Source organism: Rhyacophila brunnea, unplaced genomic scaffold (assembly GCF_057557595.1).
Source record: "Rhyacophila brunnea isolate RB1 unplaced genomic scaffold, BYU_Rbru_1.0 scaffold_13, whole genome shotgun sequence".
Lineage (NCBI taxonomy): Eukaryota > Metazoa > Arthropoda > Insecta > Trichoptera > Rhyacophilidae > Rhyacophila > Rhyacophila brunnea.
Genome location: NW_028232785.1, coordinates 16,079,114 through 16,103,554, shown reverse-complemented (window position 1 = coordinate 16,103,554; position 24,441 = coordinate 16,079,114). Strand labels below are relative to the sequence as shown.

General features: G+C 36.3%; 1 protein-coding gene across 1 annotated transcript in view; it reads right to left on the bottom strand.

Moving 5' to 3' along the window:
- Positions 1–4,355: 4,355 nt before the first annotated feature.
- Positions 4,356–24,441, bottom strand: part of LOC147076659 (uncharacterized) — a 38,804-nt gene continuing 18,718 nt past the window's right edge. Inside the window, exons 4-11 of the mRNA XM_085940402.1 lie at positions 17,594–17,692; positions 16,435–16,527; positions 14,340–14,570; positions 12,386–12,669; positions 9,816–10,060; positions 7,286–7,438; positions 5,879–6,047; positions 4,356–5,061 (exon numbers count right to left, since the gene is read on the bottom strand). Coding sequence (XP_085796528.1) covers positions 4,449–5,061; positions 5,879–6,047; positions 7,286–7,438; positions 9,816–10,060; positions 12,386–12,669; positions 14,340–14,570; positions 16,435–16,527; positions 17,594–17,692 — 1,887 coding nt within the window. The 3' untranslated portion in view covers positions 4,356–4,448. The remainder of the gene's footprint in view (positions 5,062–5,878; positions 6,048–7,285; positions 7,439–9,815; positions 10,061–12,385; positions 12,670–14,339; positions 14,571–16,434; positions 16,528–17,593; positions 17,693–24,441) is intronic.

Below are 24,441 nucleotides of genomic sequence, written 5' to 3'. Positions count from 1 at the left end.
AACTGCTGCTAACTAAGGAGTTATAGAGAATTTTTAGTACCGTAACATCCGAAAAGACCCGGGAAGTACGCAAGACAAAGCCCAACATCTTTAGCACCTTTTTACAAATGGTATCTATATGACCACTAAACGTCAGTCTACCGTCAAACAGATAATATTCGCAAGAGAACTCTGCCATGCATCGAGTACTGGAAAAACAATACTCGTGAGGATTTAGTAGACGATAAAACATTGCATTTATCATATAAGTCCAGTTTGTTACGCCTGCCCCAATCTAATATATTATCTTTATCAAGTTGGAGTCAACGACAATCGTCCAGGGTGACAACTTCCATGAAGAGTTTCAAGTCGTCAGCAAACAACAAAAACATAGCATTTTTAATTACCAATGCTATGTCATTTATAAAAATCGTGAACAGCGATGGCCCTAAGTTTGAGCCCTGGGGGACACCAGAAAATGTGTAAAAGGTCTGTGACTGATAAAGACCGTACGAAACGTATTGTTGACGGTTCCTAAAATAACTCCCGAATAGCTTCAAAAATCGATCCGACAATCCAGTAAGTTGGAGTTTTTCCATTAGAATATCGTGATCGACTCTGTCAAATGCCTTCGAGAAATCACTGTAAGAATAGTCAACCTGGCTGCCTCTATCTAGTACTGACGACACATAATCAGTGAATACCATCATGTTGGTTTCCGTTGATCGGTCTGCTCTAAATCCATGCTGTTCATTCATTATAAATGACTCAATTTTTGGAGAAATCATGCTGTGCATGATCATCTCCAGAACTTTTGCTGGTGCAAAGAGAACAGCTACCGGCCTGTAGTTTTCTACTGACGACTCTGTACCACTCTTATGAATTGGAGTCACCTTCGACATCTTCCATATTTCCGGAAAGATACCTGTCTCCATTGTAAGATTATATTTATATATGCAAGTGGGCCTTTGACAAAATCAACACACCCCTTTAAAAAAAATGTAGGGACGTTATCCAGTCCTAAAGAGCGCGTATTCTTAAGTTTTTTAATAAATCTAAACGCGTCACCTTCATCAATTTGGAAGATGCCAACGGATTGGGCACCGCACGATTGTTTTCTTGACGTTGAGGCGACATCCAGATTCGGAATACCACTTGCGTAGACGGACCTGAAATGACCAGCAAATGCTTCTGCCATTCTATGTCCAGTCACCTCTTCGCCCTTCCAAGTCATCGAATTGGCAAATCCACCATCCTTTCTTAATGATTTTATATAGGTAATCCCAGAACGATTTAGGATTTTCGCGAATGCAATTCTTTACCGATTCCATATATCTTCGATAGGCCAACCGGACAGCTTGTCTCACTCTCATATGATAAAGGCCAAACATTTCACAGTCATGCTGACCATGCTTAGCCTTCCAGGCTGTATGATAATAGTTCTAATGTCTCTAATAATCTCCCGAGAAAACCACTTCGGATATCGTCTTCCACCTCGACATGGTGACTTCCTTGAAAAACATTTATTAAACACATTATAAAAGTATTGTACCGCCACATTCACATCAAAAATCTTATGTAACTCACTCCAATCTACTTCACTCATTAAAGAATAAAGCAGCTTGAAATTTCTACCATCAAACTTCCATCCCCCACACCAATTAGCTTCGTGTGAGGGAATTTCTGTTCGCAGCGGTCGAATCGCATGAAACACGCGTAAAAAAACCAATGTAGGGTGGTACACATCCTCTCATATCAAAGGTAATGTACATCGCGAAATTGATAAAATAGCGTTACTGAAAATCCTATCCGGAAGTCCACCTTTAGAGTAAAGAATATCATTGTACTGGGAAAATCCAAAAACAGCACACAGAAATTCCAGTTCACTCTTGACCCTTTCACCGCTGCGCGCAGAGCTTAGGTTAAAATCTCCCATCACAATAACCCTCCTATCCCCAAATATGATGATACTAGATAACATTTTTTCAACAAGAAGTTTATACGCCTCCACTTCACTTGCTGGAGGAAACTAGTACTGGCTAACGTATGAACGTAGGTACCTATACAGTCGTGCGTCCCAAATGCGACTCCTGAGTCTGACGAATACACATTGTTTTTCAATGTCAGAGTATGGACCTAATCGGATGAGCAACTGGCTAAAAAAATATTCATTGTAATAGCATAGTTAATTATAACTGTTCAAATTTTTATTGTTCATAATAATAAATCTAGCTCCTTCCGGAGATTTAAAATTTCAATCAGTGTGTTTTATTTACTTTTACTAAAAAAGAACCATGTCTAGGACGTATATAATCGGTTTCTTGCCGCTCTTAATCCATAACGAAGAACTACCGAGCATCATTGAAGATGCCATCGGGAGGATAATAATAAGTACCTACCAACAGAGATGCTTTTGTCCACAAGCGTGTCAGTGAGTCACACATTCACAATATTAAGATCACCCAGGGCTGGAAATTTTATATAATATGTGTACGAACATTAGCGCATACATAAAATAATGCAAAAACATATTAGGTAGGCACTTACTTTGATCTTCTGATATTCATGTATAGGTTATATCGGTTAAAGATTAGAACGGACAAGTATTTATTGTCAACGCAGCTGGAAAAAATCTGTTATACGAAATATACCTACTCTCAAATGTTATTTTCGTTGATCCGGCTGCCAGCAAAATAACATACCTATACTCAGAGCATGTAGTGCTCCATTGCCCCGGATGTTTTTTTATTATTAAATTTTCGTCCTAAAATCCAATGAAAATAATATATTTTGTCACTGGAATTATTTGAAATATGGCAACACTGCCGAGTGATAAATAACTTCACATTTGACAGCGGAGACAAATAATGAGAGACGATTTGATTTCGGAAATTTTGTTTAATCGAGTTAATAATGAAAATGACGATTATTTTGAAATAACTTATTTCTTATTTTTTTAACATTTGTATACATATAATACTTATTAAAACTGTTTACCCGGAGCAAGTATTAGGTCCCGGAGCGGAGCTGGAGCGGAGCAACTCAAAAAAGAGTTCGCTCCAACGCTCTGATTACGTCACCTAATTGTTTCAAACGTGCAAACTACGCTGTTTCTGGACGAAAGACATTTCTGGTTCTCATATTTATGTTGAATCTTGACAGCCTACCTCCACCCTTCGCCACTGCAATTAACTAATATATACATTCTTAAATTAATGGCACATTTTTATATATCACATACCTAACTACAGTAAAAAATATGATATTTTCACCAGGTTGTATGGCAGAAAAGAGCTCTAATATTCCGTCCAACCTTCAGTTGGGCGGAATGGATAATACAAGTCGAATTTTACGAGTGACAACTTCTCGGGTTTCGAATATTTTCGATGAACTCTCTTATCTTCTAATATTGAAATCTGCCAATGAGAGATTTATGATTTTATTAATCGAAATATAAACCACGAAAAATCCAACGCAAATTCTCAGATCCTGGAAGATTTCCCCTGATACATATCTCTTCAGGATGCCCAAAACATTGGTAACTGGTGTGGTCGAGAAAAGCTAGAATGCAACAATTCATGATGCTATGCTATTATTTAATGGAACTCAATAATTTATCAATTTACGCAAGTGTTTGACTTCATCTTTATTCATTTCACTTTAACATATTTAGATATCTATTATAATATTATGACTTTAGTAATTACAAATGTTTCTAATTATTCAGGTTTGTCTTCAGTTCCTAGGTATTGATTGCCATATTTGATCAATGTGCGTCATTCTATTATGCCATATATTACAACATTAAAAACCAAATATTAGCCGGCTCTCACATCTAAACTCGCCTCGTCTGCCGCACAGTCATAAATCAAACCTTATGAAGACCGCACACATCTACCTAGTGACAGGAAAAGGTAAGGGTAAAGGAATGACCAATTCATAGTTGTGTGTATGCATTCTGGCGTGGACTCGTAGCCCAAGACGCATGTAATTTATTGCTAGCAGCACTAGATGTTTTTTTTTTAAATTAAAAAGTCGCTTTCGACCAATGTACGAAGCTACATTTGGCAACATATGTTTTGTGAATAACGGTAACGTCACATAGACGTATTCGACACGTTGCAGACCAGACGAGTTTTAATGTGCAAGCCGGCTTATGTCGACAATCTCTTATAGATATTACTTACAATATAAAATAAATTTTAAAAAAAATACAATATTAGTGTAATGTGGCATGTGGCAAAATACATGTTGAAAATAGCATGGAATGACCATAAGATAAATCACTGGTGAAGAAGGCAGACAAGAGTACGCAGCAATAGTAGCAGAAGTCGCCGAGCTCAGCAAGTAGATACAATGATGATGATGATGGGTATATAAGCTCTTCAAAAGTATATGAATAATGCTAAAAGTAGTAGATCCATTGTTGTTATACATGTCAGAAACTGTAATTCAAAACAGATGTCATCCTATTCAATTTTATCTATACAAAGCTTGACCCACGCGTCATTTGCTAATAGACTATCACCAAGGAACAGAGCCTGCCTCGAGGCGAGCACTTTGGTCCAAGAGGCAGACTTCAAACTCAAGACTGGAGCCGCGTACTTCAAGAGGGGACCAAATATTCTGGATTTTGCGTCAGTTTTTCCATGATCCAACGAAAACTTTTTATTTTGGCTGCTTTTCGGAGCGGTTTTACTATGTTCACTTTTCCGTCTATTATTTCTATTCAAAACTGCAATATTACATTCGATTTTATCGTTACTATCAATCAATATTTGCCCAAAATCTGGTTTAATATACAGATCTTCTTTTTCATCTAAATTCTTTAAGTTATCTCCGATTTTGATTGGGTATTCTGTAATATCATCAGAATTTGCTTTCGCTTCTTTTTCACTTTTAATTTTATTATTTTCTTCATTATTTCGTGTCTTGTTGTCATTTTTAAAATCTTGACAATTTGATTTCTTTTGTCCCGTCTTGTAATGTTCCTCTCGTGGCCACACTTCGACATCAATTTGATAGTCTGACGATGTACTGCTAGATGACAGGGCCCAGCACCAAACTCTGACACCATTTTCACTGTAAACACAAAAAAAAAAAACATTATTTATTTTATTGAACACATATTTGGATAAAACATAATTCTCAACATTTAATGGAGATTCATTAATCAAATTTTATTGGTAGCAGTGGGTGGAGGTAGACTGTTGAGATCTGACATAAATAGTGCGGACTAAATAATGTCAGTCATACGTATTTGTTTTCATTAAACTAAGACTACAATTTGCTGATAGCGTTGGTTAGTTTTTTATAGTTTTGGTATATTTTGAGTGATCCAACAAAATTGTGCATACTTATTCATTTTATACTTATTTGTTTTCGTTGAATTAGAAATACATATTACACATGTTGGTTATTATTTTTTAATTCATTGAGCCCTGCCTGAACCAAGCTATAATAGATAAACCAAACCATAATAAATAAAAAATATTATTCTATCTATAAAATATCCAAAATTATGTAAGTATGACTTAATGGCATAATTTTAGATATTTTATGGATAGACGAGTATTTTTGGACTATTATCAGATTATGGCAATTATGGTTTGGTTGCCGCAGAGTTTCATTGAATTTTAAAAACTAACCCACACCATCTGTAAATTGTAGTCTTATTTCAATGAAAACAAATACGTATGACTGACAATGTTTAGTGTACACTATTTATAGCGGATCTTAACAGCCTACCTCCGCCCTTCACCACTGACACGTTGTGTTTTATATTAAATTATTAATACAATGTCTTTCCACCAAAAGTTGACAGTTAACCGTTAAAGAAATCTTTTATTATACTGTTCGCCTATTTGTGTTGTTGAATAAAATTGTTTATTTGATTTACTTTTCATCCCTCTCGCATTTCGGGTAAAACCACTGCCCCGACGGATGCAACAGGGCTTGACAATCTTTCCGTCCGTTTTTAAGGTCTTCCGGAGATAGGTTGATCTGCTGACCGGGTCTCAGGGTCACCTGAAGACCGTGGTATTGCAGAATATGCTGCTGGACGTCATCTGAAAATGAAATAAAGGTAACGTGTTGAGCTTATATAAATATTGGAAAGCCAGGCATATAAATGCTATAGGGTGATTTTTATGCGGCAGGATGGGGTGAGGTTATCAAAATCTAGTAGGTGCCTTTGACTTCCACATTTAGCCCTCCTACTTCTTATGACTTCTCTCCTTGCACTTTTCTGAGCATATTCTCCTTGCCTGCTGTTATAACTACATGTGCTCACATGTCATCCATAAGTGGTTATCAAACGTGGTCATAGTTATTAGGATTGTTGGTGTCCGTTTGTGTCATCCGCGTTGTCATGTCTTTTAGATATGCCTTGTCAGAATATTAAACTAAATATTTAATGCCTCAGGTGGTTGCACTATTTCACGAATTCCTTTGACTATACGTGTCGTAAAATAGTAAAAGGACAGGGGCCATCCAGTTGAGAAAGCTGTTCGACAGTCAAATCATCCGGGTTGCGATCCGCAGTCATGAGGTCCTGACGAAAAAGCAATATTATAACTAAATAATCTGTACTTTTTCATTCCTGGGAGGGTTAGACTTGAAAACCTACCTGTGGGCACCTGGATAAAATAACCCAAACGTTTTGTGTTACACGCAGTGGCGGCTCGTCCATATGCACTGCGGAACTGTAGCACCCCCACGCAAATTAAGAAAAATGTAATATTATATGAAAATATCAATATTATTTAAGCTCGCCTCGCATCGATACATCCAATAATTACCATACACCGCGGTACTAATATCGGAAAGTGACCATCTTTATGATTTTATGCATTACTGTTTTCAATAGAATATGCTCGAGTAGGCGAAGGAGGGGAACGGAGAGTGGGGCTCACAGCTGGAAGGTTGATCGGTACTGCCAGTCCGACAGTATTTCACCATTTCTGCGTACGCAGGTGAGCACGCGCGCGACAGTGAGGAAAGAAATATAACTTTAATGATTTATTAACATTGTCAAAATTTATTTCTGCAAGCAATTTATGCAAAGTTCTTTATTTTAATTAATAATATAATTACTAATTAATAATTTATATTTAATTTTTATGTTAATAGTAAAATATAAACCAAATAAACATTTTTTTTGTTTTTAATCAACCGCAGCACCCCCAGATATCTTATCCACAAGTCGCCACTGGTTACAAGTATAAGTTGGAATTAAATCCTTTGTGTGAGTGTGGATTAATTCAAGCCACAGTGCTTATTATGGAGATTTGCTTCCACTACTGACCTGTTATTATTTCGTCGCATTCCGGATCAGCCGGGCAGAAGTATCCAACTTTGGGGGCGTTTTGTCGGTGTGAAGTCTTGACTGATGACGAAGTCATCGCTGAGCTGGTCGAGGATTCCTCATCGATGAAAGCTGGAATGTCCTCTGGGTCACCTAATCGTCAAAACAAAACAAGAAAATTCAGAAAATTAAGTTTATCCGAAACCAATGACCCCTAGAAAGAATACTGATAGGCACATGGTTCAAAAATAATGTACTAAATATTATGTAACAAACGGAACCAGCTTCTGATAGTCTTATAAACAGGAGTTAGCGGTAATTTAACAAACTGTATTTTATAACACCTGTACACGTGCATGGATTTACTTGCAGCAATAGTGTGTATTTTAAACTATCGCGATAATTACTGTTTACACATAAAAGGGTCTCGCCGATCTCATTCTTCAAGAGTAAGCGAGATGCGATGTTGTCATTTTAAGTACTATTTGACAGGTTGTAAAAATCCGTTAATCTCAAAATGAGTCTCTCCGCGGTGTAGTTCATTTTTTTGCCGGTACGTTCGCCATTATCGTTCTACTACGCAGGCGCAGATCGAAAAAATCCCAACTGTCGTATTAAATTCAGAAGCTACCGAACTTTTTTGATTCATGCATGCAATCTTGCAACTTGCATGATAATACATGTTCACACATGCATTTTCTTGTTATGCCCGCGATAATAAGTACTAAATCCATGCACGTGTATTTTATACATATTTTAATGGCTTGAAAATTGATTGTTAAATTGTAATAGACTACTGTACGAAAACATTTTCTTGACTATGTGTTAAAAATGTGAACTAACATGCTCCGCCCATTTTTAACCGCAATTCCAATATAAGTTCCTCCCATTTAGTAAACAACAGCACCTGGAAGCGTAGCCAAGAAGATATTTTCGTACAGTACTTGTCGAGACAAAATATTCTGCCAGTGAGCTGTTTCTAAGCACGGCACCTTTGGGACGGCGGCTTCAAGTAAAGGAAAAACCCATCAATACGAGAGAAGAAGTGATGATGTAACATCGTCACTTGCCGTTTGCCTAAGGCTGCAGGTAAAGGGTAGTCAGTTCAGCCATCTCGCCCATAGACTAATATACTTATGTCTTGCCAAAGACGTCATATCAGTGTTAACGCTTGCTCATTTACATTGGTCTACTAATTAAATTAAATTTTAAACTATACATTGTCTAATCGTCTTCCTCTTTAAAATATAAACTATTCTTAACCTGAGTTCTTGTTTGTTGGATTTGACAATTTTACAATAGACACTTAAATTCAAATTCATTAATTCAAAATTCATAAAGTTTCTAAGCATAGATAAATGTTCGTAAACACGAATAGTCATTGGCTAATTCTAGTCATTGGCTGCTCAACAAACAGATTATCAACATCACCGGGAACACTGGTGTTGATCCTGACTGTATCCAAGAATTGTTATCATCCGTTTCTTACTAATTAGCATGGCGAAGGGTGGAGGTAGGCTGTTAAGATCCGCCATAAATGGTGCACATTAAACTTCGTCAGTCATATGTATTTGTTTTCATTGAAATAAGATTAGATTTTAGAGATGGTGTTGGTTAGTTTTTAAAATTCAATTAAACCCTGCGAAAACAGAGCCCTAATAAATACCTAATAGTCAAAAAATACTCGTCTATCTATAAAATATCTAAAATTATGCAATTAAATCACACATGACTTTGGATATTTTATAGATAGAATTATATTTTTTATCTATTATAGTTTGGTTTAGGCAGAGCTTAATGATTTTAAAAAAATGAACCAACAATACGTGTAAAAAACGAATAAGTATTAATGAAAAGTGTGCACAATTTTGTCGTATCACCCAAAATATACCAAAACTATTATGATTTGGTTTAGGCAGGGTTTTATTGATTTTTAAAAACTAACTAACACTGTGTATAAATAGTAGTTCAATAAAAACAAATACATATGACTAACAAAGTTTAATGCGCACTATTTATGGCGAATCTTAACAGCCTACTTCCACCCTTCGCTGCTGGCATCTCTTACGATCTCCTGGATTATTTGTCGTCATGATTCGGTGATGATGTGTACCGTACATGATTTATCCAGGATATAATCCCAAATTTTTTTGATTGAACTAGGTGAACCCATCATACACTTAGTCATAAAGAATGGCAATGTATCCATTCTTCCATTATTGTTTCGAATGCTTTATAAGAAAATTATATAACACATTCATATTAGATTTACAAGACTTAGTATAGATTCTTCTTCTTCTTCAGTCATATCCACCACTCAGTTGGAGCATATGTACATCATGCGGCACCTCCAAAAATCCCTGTCGCTAGCCAATCGTTCCAGGTCATACCAGCATCCCGTAGCCCTGCCGTATACACTCTATAGATAGTATTTAGCGCCCCTCCAGAACGCCGGAATCCAGTTATTATTATATTAGTAAAAAGAATAAAAATCAGCCTTCAATAACAAATGGCAAAGTGGAGTTCATACCATCAGGTGCACTGACGTAAACCACAGGCGGTAGACTACCGCAGGATCCACCAGCGGTACAAGCAAGGCTGTTCAGAGAATTGCTGCCGGCGTGTTCATTCTGCACAGACTCGCTGCCTCGTGCTATGTCCAAAGTGGAGAGAGATCTGGAGAGCGTACTGTCGTCTACCAACGCACTGTTTCTCATAGGAGACCCGGCTGAGCGCGCTATGTTGCCGGTGGACCTTGCGCGACCAGGTAAAAGCCTAAAAGAATAATAATATTTGATGACTGCATACAACTTTAAAATTTGCGGGTGGACTTAACTATGAGCAGGGACGGCAAACGATTCTAGAGATTTTGGATATATCTTATAATATATAATTTTACATTTACCGAAAATTAAGCTTGAAATATCCACGGGTGTTCTGCAGAGTCCCAATTTAAAATTCATTATTTTGATGTCGATGATAGCATGTTTCGAAACTTGTAGATGTACAGTTGGCTGTATCACAGTTCATCGTGAGCTATTATAATTGTAACTATCGGAAGTTGATAGCCGTATAGCAGTGGCGAAGACTCCATACTAGATGATTATTTAAAGCCTAACTTCTTAATAAAAATGAATTTTAATTGGCTACTGATGTATTTAACCGGTTTTATACCTTCAGCCAGTTATTTCGCCCAATGAAGCCGTGATCGACAAGCCACACATACAAATTTCGCGGGTTATCTCGTCTGACTTTAAACTCAAATTACTACCCACTGTCAATTGATTTGCATAATCTAAAAAATTAAACACACAGTGACATCTGTTTGAATAATTATAAAATACTATGCCATAAATAAATGTTCAGTATTACAGCGAGCTTACGAGAGCTTCACTCTGCATTCAACGTGTGTCGTTAAAAATCTGCGGCCTGTCATAGTAATATGGTGAATGATGCATAGAAAAGGTTAAGAGCATACATCAGTGAAACGGCAAATAATTTTCAACATTAGGTGGAACGTAATTTTGCACTCGTTGCCAATCGGAGAGCGATAGTCGAGCTGTGAGCACGTCAATTTGTTTTCTGATGGCGTCGGAGGAATATATTCTTAAATCGTGTAAAGATAATTTAAAAAAGTTTCGCATTTACACGAAAAAGAAAACATGTCAATGAATATATAATTATTAATACTAATATAACAATAAACATAACATTAAATGGACGCATGTTGAATTTTTATGTCAAATTATGTTTTGTTCGTCATGCGTCGTTTGCACAATCTGCGCGTAGTCACAATCTTATGATGATAGATGTTACGGTATTAAAACTTTTATTTAATTCTTTAGTTCGAAGCAGACTTGAGAGTGGGTCTATTCTTTGGGCACCGCATCAGTTGAAGTATGGCCTTATGGTGGAGAGGGTACAAAAGAAATTCTTGAGACTCATTTATTTGAGGTTGTATGGATACTATCCGTGGCTTTATCCAACTGATTTTCTCTTAGGCATGCTTACATACCGCAGTCTGCAATCTTTATTTAGCTACGTATTATTTTCGACTTATACGAGGCATAAATGAGAACTCTGCCATTCTGGGCAGTATTGACCTGTGTGTCCCTGATAACTATCTTAGAAATAGAGACCATCAGTTGTTTATTCTCCCAAGGTGCAGAACCATCCTGTCACTGGTAATGCCAATTGGGAGGGCGATAACTATGTTCAACAAAATTGCTTCGGGTGTTGATATATTCCACCTACGTGAGAATGAGTTTAGGTGGACGTTGTTTTATAAATTCATAAAAAAATAGGGTCTGCTTAACTCATCCGGTGTACTTCCTTGTACCTATCTAATTTATCTACTGATCTATCTCTTTTTTCATGTAATACTGTTTTATATTTCATTGTTTCTAAATGTCATGTTGTGAACGTCTTAAACTTATAATTTGTAATTTCCACAATATGTTAAAAAATAAATAAATTGAATCTTCTTAGACCATGCCTCAGCTGAAGTATAGCCTTAAATAATAACTTTTATTTTACAAAAATAATATAATTTTCCAACGACATCTATCATATAATATGTACTCCTACTGGGCTAATAGCAATGGTACTAATACATACAATCGTATTTCAACTCAAACTCAAGGGCTCAAACAATCGACCCACTCTCAAGATAACTTTTAACTTGGGAATTATAAAGAATTTATAATACAGAAACATCTGAAAAGGCCTACGTCACAACGCTGTATGTGCTGAAACTGTTATGTGACGTGGTTTTTGCGTGCTGATATTATTACGTCACGTGTTCTTTGCATGTTGACTTGTCATAGCATATAATCCATGTCTGGCATCTCTTCAGAGTAATTAAAAGCTTACTTTTCTGTTTCTCCTCCTCACATACATTTAAAATAATACTCTTCCTCTGTTTCTGTAAAAGTATTTTAATGTAAACAAAACACAACGCGATATCGAAGACATAGTGAATTACGTGGAATGTAGTACTGGTGAAAATAAATATGGTGGAAGGGTTTTAGTTACAGAAACGACCGTGGTGTCGTAGAAGACTCCATATGAAAGTCACACTGTATAAATTATACGAATTACCTTTGCAGCAGTCTATGTGTCCCCCATTTTATGCCTCTACCAGGCCCATCATGAGCGTCGAACACATCAACACCATCCTGTCTTCTTCTTCCTCTCATGCCACTATCAGAAGCACAATTATTATTGCTGTATTCGCTTCCACCATCCCGGTTGATGCTACCGTCATGTCGCCTTTCTGTTTTGATTATCTTCGCGTCGCCGAAGAGACGATGCGTTAGGGATCCTGATTGTTTGTTGCCAGACGATCCGTGCAGTTCGAAAGCCTCTACTACGGAGTTATAAACCTGAAAACACAACAACACTTAAGGTTGCATATTGAAGATTAAGTAACATGATTATCATAAGAATATGTCCGATAGAAAAGAGACAGTGTAGGTTTTTATCTGAATGCGGCGAAGGCCAAATTCTTGTGCTGCATACGTTGAAACTGACACTTCCTCTTGTGGATCTTACAGTCTGACTGTCAACCTGGTGACCATTATATGCTGCGAGATATTAGCATGGTATGGTGGCAAGGCAAATTTATATAAAAAAATAAAACCTTTTGAACATATCTACCGTCGAACTTGGTTATTACGATCACGGAAATAGCGAGATCTCAGATGTAATGAGGAAACATTCGTTGACATTTTAGTTTATGATTTTCTCCATACATTTATTCACTTTTATAACGAGCTGCTTCTCGGGTATACCGAGCAAAACTGTTAATGTGTCGATCGTTTAAAAACAACATTTTCAACCCTAAGCAATAAAATCAGACTGGGCAGGATGCCACCGGGATCGGATTACGTTTATGACACTAGTGTGTCTAGATACCTAATTGGTGTTTTCCCTGACAACATTGAAAAAGTATCCACGCAATTTGGTTGAAATTGCATGTAAAAAATCCATCTTTCGTGAAGTCAGTAGGTACCTTCCAGCGCCGGCGGCTCAGCACTTCCTTACAATAAACAACTTATTTTGTAGTTTATGAATACCATGCTTGTTTCGGGGATTTTTACGGTGATTTTTTATGTTCTATGTTTAAATAGAATGTGGCACTTAAAATGTTATATAACGAGTAATGCCTATAACAAGCAAATTCAGTCGGTCCCATCTTTCTCGTAATAACCAAGTTCGAGTGTATTTTGGAAATATTTGTATATCAATAGTATAGTATTTCAATAAGTATTTCACCATAATTCCAAGAGATGGCAGTGTGTGTACAATATATTAAATTATTTAGAACAACTGACTAGGGGCTAGTATAATACATTCTCATTTTCTATGGCAACGCGCTTGTAGCATATATTCTTTTTTTGACCATATCCGATCCTAATAGCATCATAATATGGGACTCCACATAGTGGAGGTTTTTGTTTTTACGAGAAATGGATATTAGCCACTTGTTCAACCTATTAGACTCATACTCTGACTTCAACACAAATTTAAAAACAATGTGTGTATTTGCCAGACCCAGGATTCAAACCTGGGACCCACGATAATATAATATAAGCCACTTGACCGTCATGAGCATATTATATCCGATTAAATACTTAATTGTCGACGATGGTATTTTTTCCAGTTAACTATCTCAACCTATTAGGTATCACATTGAAAAACAACATGTGAATTTGACAGGCGGGATTCGAATCTGGGACAGACGAAATTATTTACCGCTATAAATTATTCGGATGACGATGGCATCTGCTAGATTTTGTTAACCCCACCTCACAGTGGCAAAGGGTGGAGGTAGGCTGTTAAGATCCAATGTAAATAGTGCATACTAAACTTTGTCAGTCATATGCATTTGATTTCATTGAACTAAGACCACAAATTTGTGACTAAGATTTTGATAGTTTCTAAGAATTAATTAAACCCTGCCCAAACCAAATCATAATAGTTTAGGTATGCTATGAGTGATTGAACAACTTGAAAACTGTTGATATCTTCATATTATTTATTAATTTATTACCTCATCAGCCAATAGATTCCTAAGCGGCCTAGCCGGCATCTGGGCCCTGCACAGCGGACAGACAGTCAAAGACCTGCAACAGGTCGAGCATAAGAGATGGCCTCGGGGACATTGCGTGGCTGGCGGGGCGACAGTCGCCTGGCAGACTGGACACTCGGCAGCTCGCAGCACGGCCCCCAAGCAGGCGCCTAAACGTCGGAGGGCCCCCGGGATCGGACCACAGAACAGAGACTGAAATGCAAATTAACATTGTATAACACAAAATCAATTGTGCTGTCAAGTATAAGGAAATGAAAAATAGGGAGAGAGGAGTGGAATTTTATAGCAGTGGCGAGGGGTGGAGGTAGGCTGTTAATATCCGACAATATAATAGTACACACTAAACTTTGTCAGTCATACGTATGTATTTTCGTTGAACTAAGGCTACAATTTGCAAATAGTGTTGGTTTGTTTTTAAAATTCAATTAAACCCTAAATTCACCCATTAAATCATACATAATTTTAGATATTTAATGGATTGAAGAATATTTTGTATCTGTTGTGGTTTGGTTTACGCAGGGCTTAATTGGATTTTAAAAACTAACCAACACCACCTGTAATTTTATGTATTCTTAATTAAACAAAAATAAATAAGTATAACTGAAAAAGTGCGCACTATTTTTGTTGGATCGCCCATAGCATACCTAAATTATTATGGTTTGGTTTAGGCAGGGTTTAATAATTGATTTTTAAAAACTAACCAGCACAATCTGCAGTGTGTATTCTTAGTTTGATGAAAATAACTTAACATACATAACTTGAAAACAGCTCAGATACCCACTAGAAAAAAATCATATTGAAAAAAATATGATGCCTGAAGGGATTTGAATCCGTATATCCACTGGTATCGCGACAGTATCCTTTAACCATTTAAGCTACAGGCCTCCTACTTAATTACGATAATTTAAAGTAGTAGGTCCTACATGAAAGGCTTACCAAATTGCGTTATTATGTGTGTACCTATATATCTGAGGTGTTTTCAAAGTATGTTGGCACCTATGTTTAATATAATATGGAATGTTACGAGTACATTCTCATATCTTGTGAATTATTCGTTGAATAAAAGAAATGGTTTATTAAAAATAAATGAGTTTGACTGACAAAGTTTAGTGTGCACTGTTTATGTCGGATCTTAACAGGCTACCTCCACCCTTTGCCACTGTTTTATAGTGAGGGGGGTTGCTTCAGGGTGAACACTGATTATGGTAAATTGATTTATAATTTACACAGTAGAGATTACAAAGATCATATTAAACAATAGGGATTTTGATTACGGGAAGCACACACTGGTTGAACACTGCGCTTTAGCCACAGTGGGAGGTCACTTTTGAAGACATTATTCAGGCGGCCAAAAGTACTCCAGCAGGGCTTCACTCTGCGAACAATTTCATCAAATATACATCCATCTATAGCACTAAAACATGGACCCTAAGTAAAAGAGAGATCCAGAAGCTTGGAGTAGCACAACGTGGTATGGAGAGGTGCATGCTGGGCATAACGCGAAAGGACAAAAAGATGAATGAGTGGATAAGGAAACAGACAAGGGTTTGCGATGTAATAGAGTTCACTACAGGCCTCAAATGGAAATGGACTGGACACATAGCTCGAAAAAGGGACAATCGGACAAATCTAGTCATCCAGTGGTACCCAAGAGGTACAAAACGTCCGCAAGGTAGACCTAGAAGTTGAGCTAAAGTTCTGTGGAAGTACGTGGCAACGCAACGCACAGGACCGAGAGAAGTGGAATCAGCTTGGAGAGGCCTTCATCAAGCAGTGGATAGATACAGGTTGATGATGATGCAATATTGTGTACACACAACGCGTGTGTGTGAAAGTTATTATTATTTCACTCCTTGGACAATGCGTGCACAGGACAGGAAAATGCGCCTTCCTCTCGCACCAGGAAGAAACAATTTTCAAATTAGATCAGTGAACTTTGTCGATCTGGGATACATCGTTAACCAAATGTATCACGAATCAGTTTAAGGGCTCAAGCGGGCTAGAAGGCGCCCAGATTGGTAAATAAATTAAAACATACAATTGTGTTGATACTTACATCAGGATCCCAATCGGTGAGCGGACCACTGGACCATACCAGGAGACGAATCTCTCTTTGAGCGCCTCTGACTAGTTTCGCTACATCTGTTACCTGAAAAATAATATGAATTTATTTATATAATATGAACGACTCTATTAATCCAGTGAGGTCACGTAGGGGTAGGCAGATCGAGCGTTGCTTGGGGGCGGCAGTTACTTGGAGAGCGGCAAATCGAGGAGAATCATTAGGTATATTATATAGAAATAGATAGGTACCTAAACTTCATTCTGACCATGTCCGATCCTAATAGGATCATATGGGCCTCCACAGAGTAGAGGTTTGTATTAACGTTTGTTTTTTTACGAGAAATGGATGTCAGCCACTTGCTCAACCTATTAGGTCCATAGCCTGACTCACACACAAATTGAAAAACAATATGTGTACTTGCCACACCCAGGATTCGAACCTGGGACCCACGGCGTGATAGTCTAACGCTTAAACCGCGCAGCCACCGTGGGTGTCAAAACTTAGTACCTAATAACGAAAATATCCTTCGATTAAAAAAATCAGCTCACTGGTTGGAAACAAAATGTACCTATTAAGAATTAACATACAAGGTTTAACCGGACTGTATTTTTTGTCGGTTTCGCGATATCTAGTTTACTTCTGTTGTCCTTGGACGTCACGTCCTTGATGATCAGCAATGACAAGTGCAGATTTGCGAATAATATTTAAATTATAGGTAGGTACATAGGTACTTAACCTAGCTTGCGTGTTTTGAAAGTTGTCAGGAGTATTTTTAAATGTATCTGAACCCGTGGACTCACAATATTGATTATTGAAGTAGAGATGGCATTTAAATTGGATTTAGTGATATATATTTTGTTAGTAATGTATCCATACAACACATTTTTTAAATATTGGGGTCATGTAAGGATGATAAAAAATACTGTAAGTATAAAAATGGGGCGGCATTTTGACTAGAGACATCACTGCATGAATCTCATTGATTTCTTCATTGATATGGAATTTCTTCTTCTTCGGCCATATCCGCCCCTTAGTAGGAGCATAATATGGACACCACGCAGTACCTCCAATAGCCAATGGCCTTTAGCACCCTTGTGTATAATTAATAGTATAGATGCGTTGGCCTCTAATATAGATATGTGTTAGGTACCTTAAGCCCTAAGAGGTCCTGGCTTTCTACTCTCAATAGGCAATCCCCTTCCTTCAGTCCGGACCTGCCGGCCGCTGAATTTTCATCCACAGTTCGGACCTGCAAAATAAATTAGTGTAATTAAATAGGTAGTACCTAAAAATATAGTAATTGTTCGTTTTACAATTGAAAGGAAAAATTAAATATTAAATTAAACAACGAATTGAATCAACTTGGAGAGGCCTTCATCAAAATAGTGGATTGATACAGAGCTATGAAGATGGTGAACCGTATATTATTATGTTCTTGGATCCAGTGCATGGGTTTAGCAAACAACCAATAATAATTCTCGATTTTTTATAAGTCTGATCCCTGCGCACACACAAGGGGGGGGGGGGGCTTTCAGGTCTGGACCCCCACCCAGAAATGGAAAAAATACAAATTATTTATTTAATTTGAATATAACTTCTTCTTCTTTATCGTCACAGCCTCATAACTGAGGATCATGATCAGGATGATTTTGCTGTCGAACAGCCTTCACCAGCATTTTATGAAACACAGAGTACGCTCGACACTCATAAATTGGTGCGACTAGTGAGCCAACCAATGTTTGCTTTAATATACCTATGCGGCATGTTTTAGAGACAAGACAGCGCAGATGACACAAACGGACACTAACGATCCTAGTAATTATGAACGTTAAGCCACTCGCATTCGATAACTACTTGTGGATGATGCGACAGCTCGCAATAACTCGTGGGTGAGCACCCTTATGTATACCTGCATTCCAGGTGTATATTGATCAAATCAAAGTGTGGTGTCTGAAGATGGAGAATGTACCTGGAAATTTGCGATATTCCGCGATTGAAACGACTTCAATATAAATCAATAAAATCAGATCAATAAAAAATATTATGATTTTTTTTTTCAAATTGTCCCTCCACAAACTATTTTTCTGTGTGTACGCAACCTTCTGTGGTTTCCCTATAAAAATCGCTGAAGTTTTGTCTCACTGCCTTTTTTGTACAGACAACAGCAGTGGTAAAGGATCGAGGTAGGCTAAGATCCGACATAAATAGTGCACACTAAACTTTGTCAGTCAAACGTGTTTGTTTTTATTGAACTAAGACTACAACATGCAGATAGTGTTAGTTAGTTTTTAAAATTCAATGAAACCCTGCCTAAACCATATACCTACTTACTTATATAAATTATATATGACTATATCGGTTTTTGAAACTACCATAAATTCACTAATCGAGCTAGCATTTTTACTTGGTAGAATTCTATTTTACAAGAAATGAAAATATAAATATATTAAATTCTACAGGTTTTTTAAAAAAGGTTTTGTCGATAGCTATTTCGGTTGTAACACCATTATCAAGACTATGTCTTGATATTCTTGATAATGGTGTTACGACCGAAATAGCTATCGACAAAACCTTTTTTAAAAAACCTCTAGAATTTAATATACATACTTATTTATATTTTCATTTCTTGTACCATAAATTCAGTTGTTTGGATCAAAATTATTATTATTATTTATTAATTTCAATACAATTTCACTTTTTGATACTCCAATTAATTAAATTAGTCAAAATCAAAATCGTCATTATTTTATAGGCTATTTATAATATAATTTCTATTTTTGATTTGTACATACTTACTCAAAAATATATTTATAATCAAAATTATAATTGTTTGGTGATTATTTATAATAAATTACTGTTTTTGATACTGCAATTATGGCGATAGTATAATTATCATAAATAACAATGATTGATGATGATTGGGATTAAATTTCTGTTTTTGATTCTGTGATATTAGCTCAATGAAATGACTTTACATTCTCTCACATAAATAACGAGGAAGCGGTTAATAATGGCTTTGCTGTCATGTCGAATTAATTACTTGGTAGAGATTCACAGGCTTATTAAAAAAACGACTACTTATCTACTTGGTGGCGCGTTTCTTTGACGCGAATAACGCAACTGATTCGTCAGAAAAATTAAGAAAAGAGCCTCCGAAAGGTATTAATTAGGATTTCTCACTAACTGTTTAAAATTTCACTTTTTTGCGATCTCTTATGTTAGAACTTACGAGTTGTAGTCGCCCGGTCGACATGACGTCATATGACATCATTGTGACGTACTACCGGAGTGATAATAGCATTCGAGAAAATAACGCTAGTCAAATGCTGGCGTTATTCATTGTCCCCATACACAAATAGGTGTTTCAGCGTAATAATATCTATGGTGAGCAGTGTGTGTTGGGCGGCTTGGCTCGAGCGTGTATTGTCTGACGTCACAATTACGTCATGTCGTCGGGTGACTTGATATCACTAGTTAGAACATAGGGCTGCTGCTACGTAACTAAAAGCGCCGTTGTAACTTGTACGTAAAACATTTCACCGTGTTACAGTTAGCCATGAGCTTTCTATTGGAAATAGATGACGATAGATTCAATATGAACATTAATTCAATTTTCATAGCTGATTTTGACAAAATTCATAAATTCAAGAATGAAAACCTAACCTAACCTAACAAATAATCCAGTAGGTATATCGGCTATTTTTCAAAATTTGTTTGCTGTTGGCTTCCTGTAAAGTGTAAACCGACAAGAACCGTGTTTTATTTAGATATGAATTTTATGTCAGTACTACTAACGACCCAAAGAGGTTGGGCGGTTTTAATATACGGCCATATATTTCCGATACAACATTTCACGGTGAAGTGTGATATGGAGAACTGCATACGTACAAGTTTCCGGACACGCTTACTCACTGGAATATTATATTTAAGAAAATCGACAATGAGTTATAAAATTTGGACATTGCATTGATTATTTCCACAGAACAGATTAATAATAATTACAAGATAAAAATAACTTTTTATATAAGTACAACGTTTTTAAATTTTCTGTTGAATCATATACACTTGACTTCACTAGCTTAAACGATCAAAAAAAATTGTATTTGATAGAAATAATACTGAAATGTCATATTGATTTCCATAGTAACGCACATATAATATATTGATAATTTAGTTTCTAGGATCCCAGACCCCTATCAACCAATAATGGTGTCGAAATAACTTTTCATACATCACAGAATTAACTGAAAATGAATTCAATTCTACTTAAAGATGGCTAGAAGTATTAAAAAAATGCATTGGCATCATAGACTATAGATACATCGTGTTTGGTATACCTATTGCATATTGGCATCGTGTTCTGATATATTCTGAAAGTTTAAAATGCCTAGCTAGTCGGGAAGTTAGTTAAAAATCGATTGCAAGATGTACCGGACAAAGAACCACCGGACAAATAAGAATACGAGCTAAGAAAAACGTTGTAAAAAATAGAATTCCGATAGGCTATACCCCAATACACTAAATTTTGACGCAGGGTTTAGAATGTGTCAGTGTCCTACGAAAATGAGCCAAACATTATAAACGTGCAATGTAATTTCAAATATACCAATATTGAATAAGCTCCAGCGCATAAAACGAGAGCAGTCGTCAGAATGAAGGACAAGCGTATTTCATGTGTTTAAGTTTATCCCATATTCTTCCACACTCGAGATCGGTTGCCTGCTTCTCAACATTCGTTAGGTATTTCAGTTCCCATTATTTCTGAGTTCCCTGGTTATTTTACTTGCTCAATCTATTTGCTCCATGATCTGAGTCCAAACAACGTGTGAATATCGACCCCGAGACAACTAAAGTGCTTCTCAAATTTGGTAAATTCTGGCAACCGGCTTTGGTGGTTTGAAACAAGATACCAATAATAGATTTTTTGAATTCAACGAATGATTAAGGGGGGACATGCTCAGCGTATGTCAAAATGGAGCTTTTATGCTATTTTCAAAGCATGATCCTGGACATTCCTTAAACGTTGTAGACACTGCTTAGCCACTGGAAAATGCACAATAGAAATGGTGTATTTCAAAAAAAAACTAAGTACCTTATTCTTAGGTCAATAATTATTATAAAGCAAACATTATTCGTAGAATGTTTTTCACATTTGAATGGTCAAGGACATAGCTTATAATCAGTATCTTTAAAATTATCTTTAAATGTGTAAATCTTGCCCATTTTTTAAATAATAAAATGCCTAATTCTTGTCAAATTTGGGATCACAGAGATTATCAATATATTTTTTTATTGTAAATATTTCACTATAATAATGTCAACATAAATTATACTAATGGTTTTATAAATGCTTTTAAAAATTAATAAATATAAAAAATGTTAAGACCACTTCACATGGACGTACTGAAATATGACTATATTCTAAAACATTGGAGCGAGAGGTTTAAAAGTATACTATTTTATGTAGTAAAAATACTTTATGCAGTCTTCAAATGTTTAAAATAAATATAAAGGATAATAAGGCTTCAAAATGATGTAATAAATAGATTATCTACAACGTTTAAGGAATGTCCTTTGAATGAAAGTGCTTTGAAAATAGCATAAAAGCTCCATTTTGACGTACGCTGAGCATGTCCACCCTTAACAAGATAATAAAATGTAACATTCTTTATTGAGTAGGTATACGTACATGATTCGGAATTATGTATAGATTCAATAACGCCCTCGAAGGACGAGCGGTTACTAATGTATCCATACAACAGATTTTTTGGAATCATGAAATAAAAAATACTGCATAAAACATGGAGAGGCGTTTGGGTGCTGCCTAAGGGCGCCATTTTTTCTTGGGACGTCACTGATAACAAAATTGTTCGTGGTAAGTGTGTATCATACCCCACAGATCCTGAAGCGGGCCCCAGACCACGATGTTTACCAGCGTGTCCGGAAATTTGTACGTATGCAGTTCGCCGTATGTTGTAACAGAAATATATTCTTTCGTCCATGTCTGATCCTAATAGGATCATAAATATGGGCCTCCACAGAGTGGAGGTTTGTATTGACAGATTTTGTTTTTACGAGAAATGGATGTCAGCCACTTGCTCAACCCATTAGGTCCATACTCTGACTCGTACACAAATTGAAAAACAATATGTGTACTTGCCAGACCCAGGATTCGAACCTGGGACCCACGACGCAATAGGCCAACGCTTAAGCCGCGCGGTTTGGTTTGGGCTGGGCTTAATTGATTTTTAGAAACTAACCAGCACCATCTGCAATTTGTATTCTTAGTACAATGAAAACAAATGCGTATGACTGACAATGTTTAGTATGCACTATTTACCTCATATTTACCCTCGACACTATAGACCGGCGCACAGATATATATGGTCGTATTTAAAGACCGTCGAACCTCTTTGGGTCGTATAGTACTGAGATACAATTCACGTCTAAATAAAACGGTTCTGGCCAGTTTACAGAGAGCCAGTGGCAAACAAATTTTTAAAATAGCCGATATACTGAATTATTTATTAGTTTAGATTAGGTTTCCATTCTTGAATTCATGATTTTTTTCCAAACTCGGCTATGAACATTGGCACGGTTCCTTCAAATAAAATTGGACCATTATTGTCAGCAATGCTCTACGAACAACGCGTATTTTTTCATCTTGGTGCTATACAGATGACCGTATAGTATACTGTCATCTCTTTCCGGTGATGAAGCTCGCGGCGAACTGTGCTACGGTGAAATGTAATACGTACAATTTACATATTGTAACCTCCCACACGCGACGTCACCGATTCCAGACTTCTAAGAGCAGTGTCATTTACGAGGTCTCTTCTATTTTGTATTATTCGGATACAGTGTCCATTAGTAAGTCAATGATCTGGAATGAAGTGTATTATTATTTGCAATTAAACTTGAAATAACTACCCACAGTCACGAAATCTCAAAGCTCAAGCACGTTCGACACACCATAATTGTTACTGAGTACCCACTCAGTATAAGAAGGAATAATGAATAATAATTTGACATACAAAATAATAGTTATTATTTGTATAGAAACCCACTTCAATTTATCATCAACAAAGTCACTGAACTTTTGATTATCTATTCGAACACCTGAGTGTAGGTCATTCATTACAGACATTAATTCATTTTAAATAACAGAGTTGTTGAATAAGGTACCTATAGCCTTCAAATATAATATAGAAAAAATAAACAGAATAGTATAGCTCAGCTGTAGGGATACCAATCCCGGGATCCCGAATCCCGGTATCCCGAGCTATTTTCGATACCTATGAATCCCGGGATTGATAAACATAATCCCGGGATTTCGGGATTAATTTGTTTTATCAATTTTTATGGAAAATAAAATAAAAACGAAAATATAACAAAAAAAATACTTTTAAAAATAAACTGAGTTTGAATGAAGTTTGATTTATACCCATGTGTAGGTCGCCGATTCATTTTATTTTTTCACATAAATTATTAAAAATGAGAAAGATTGGAAAAAAACAATGCTTCGCACTTTTCAAAGTAATTCCGCCATGATATCATACGTTTTACGGCAGTTTCATATTTGGCTGACTAATTAGATTTATGAAGCGAAAAGGCCATAAGTACACCATGATTATTTGCTTTATTATTTTAAATCTCTCTAATCCATTCATTATGTCTTTACTATCAGAAACAGCAATCTCATATTAAATTCACATTATTATTTATATAACAATATTATTTACTCCATTAAACTTGTGTATTTCCAAGGTTGAACGTATACAATATTAAAAATAAATGTTTTAAATAGTATAAATTATACTAGATTTATTTTTGACCAATTTTCTTAATGTTATTTGTAAATATAAAAATTTTATATTAACAATGGAAAAAAATTCCAATCCCGGGACCACTCCCGGGATCCCGGGATTGTCAACTTGTAATCCCGAAATCCCGGGATCAGAATTTTGGCTCGGGATTGGATTCCCTACTCAGCTGTAG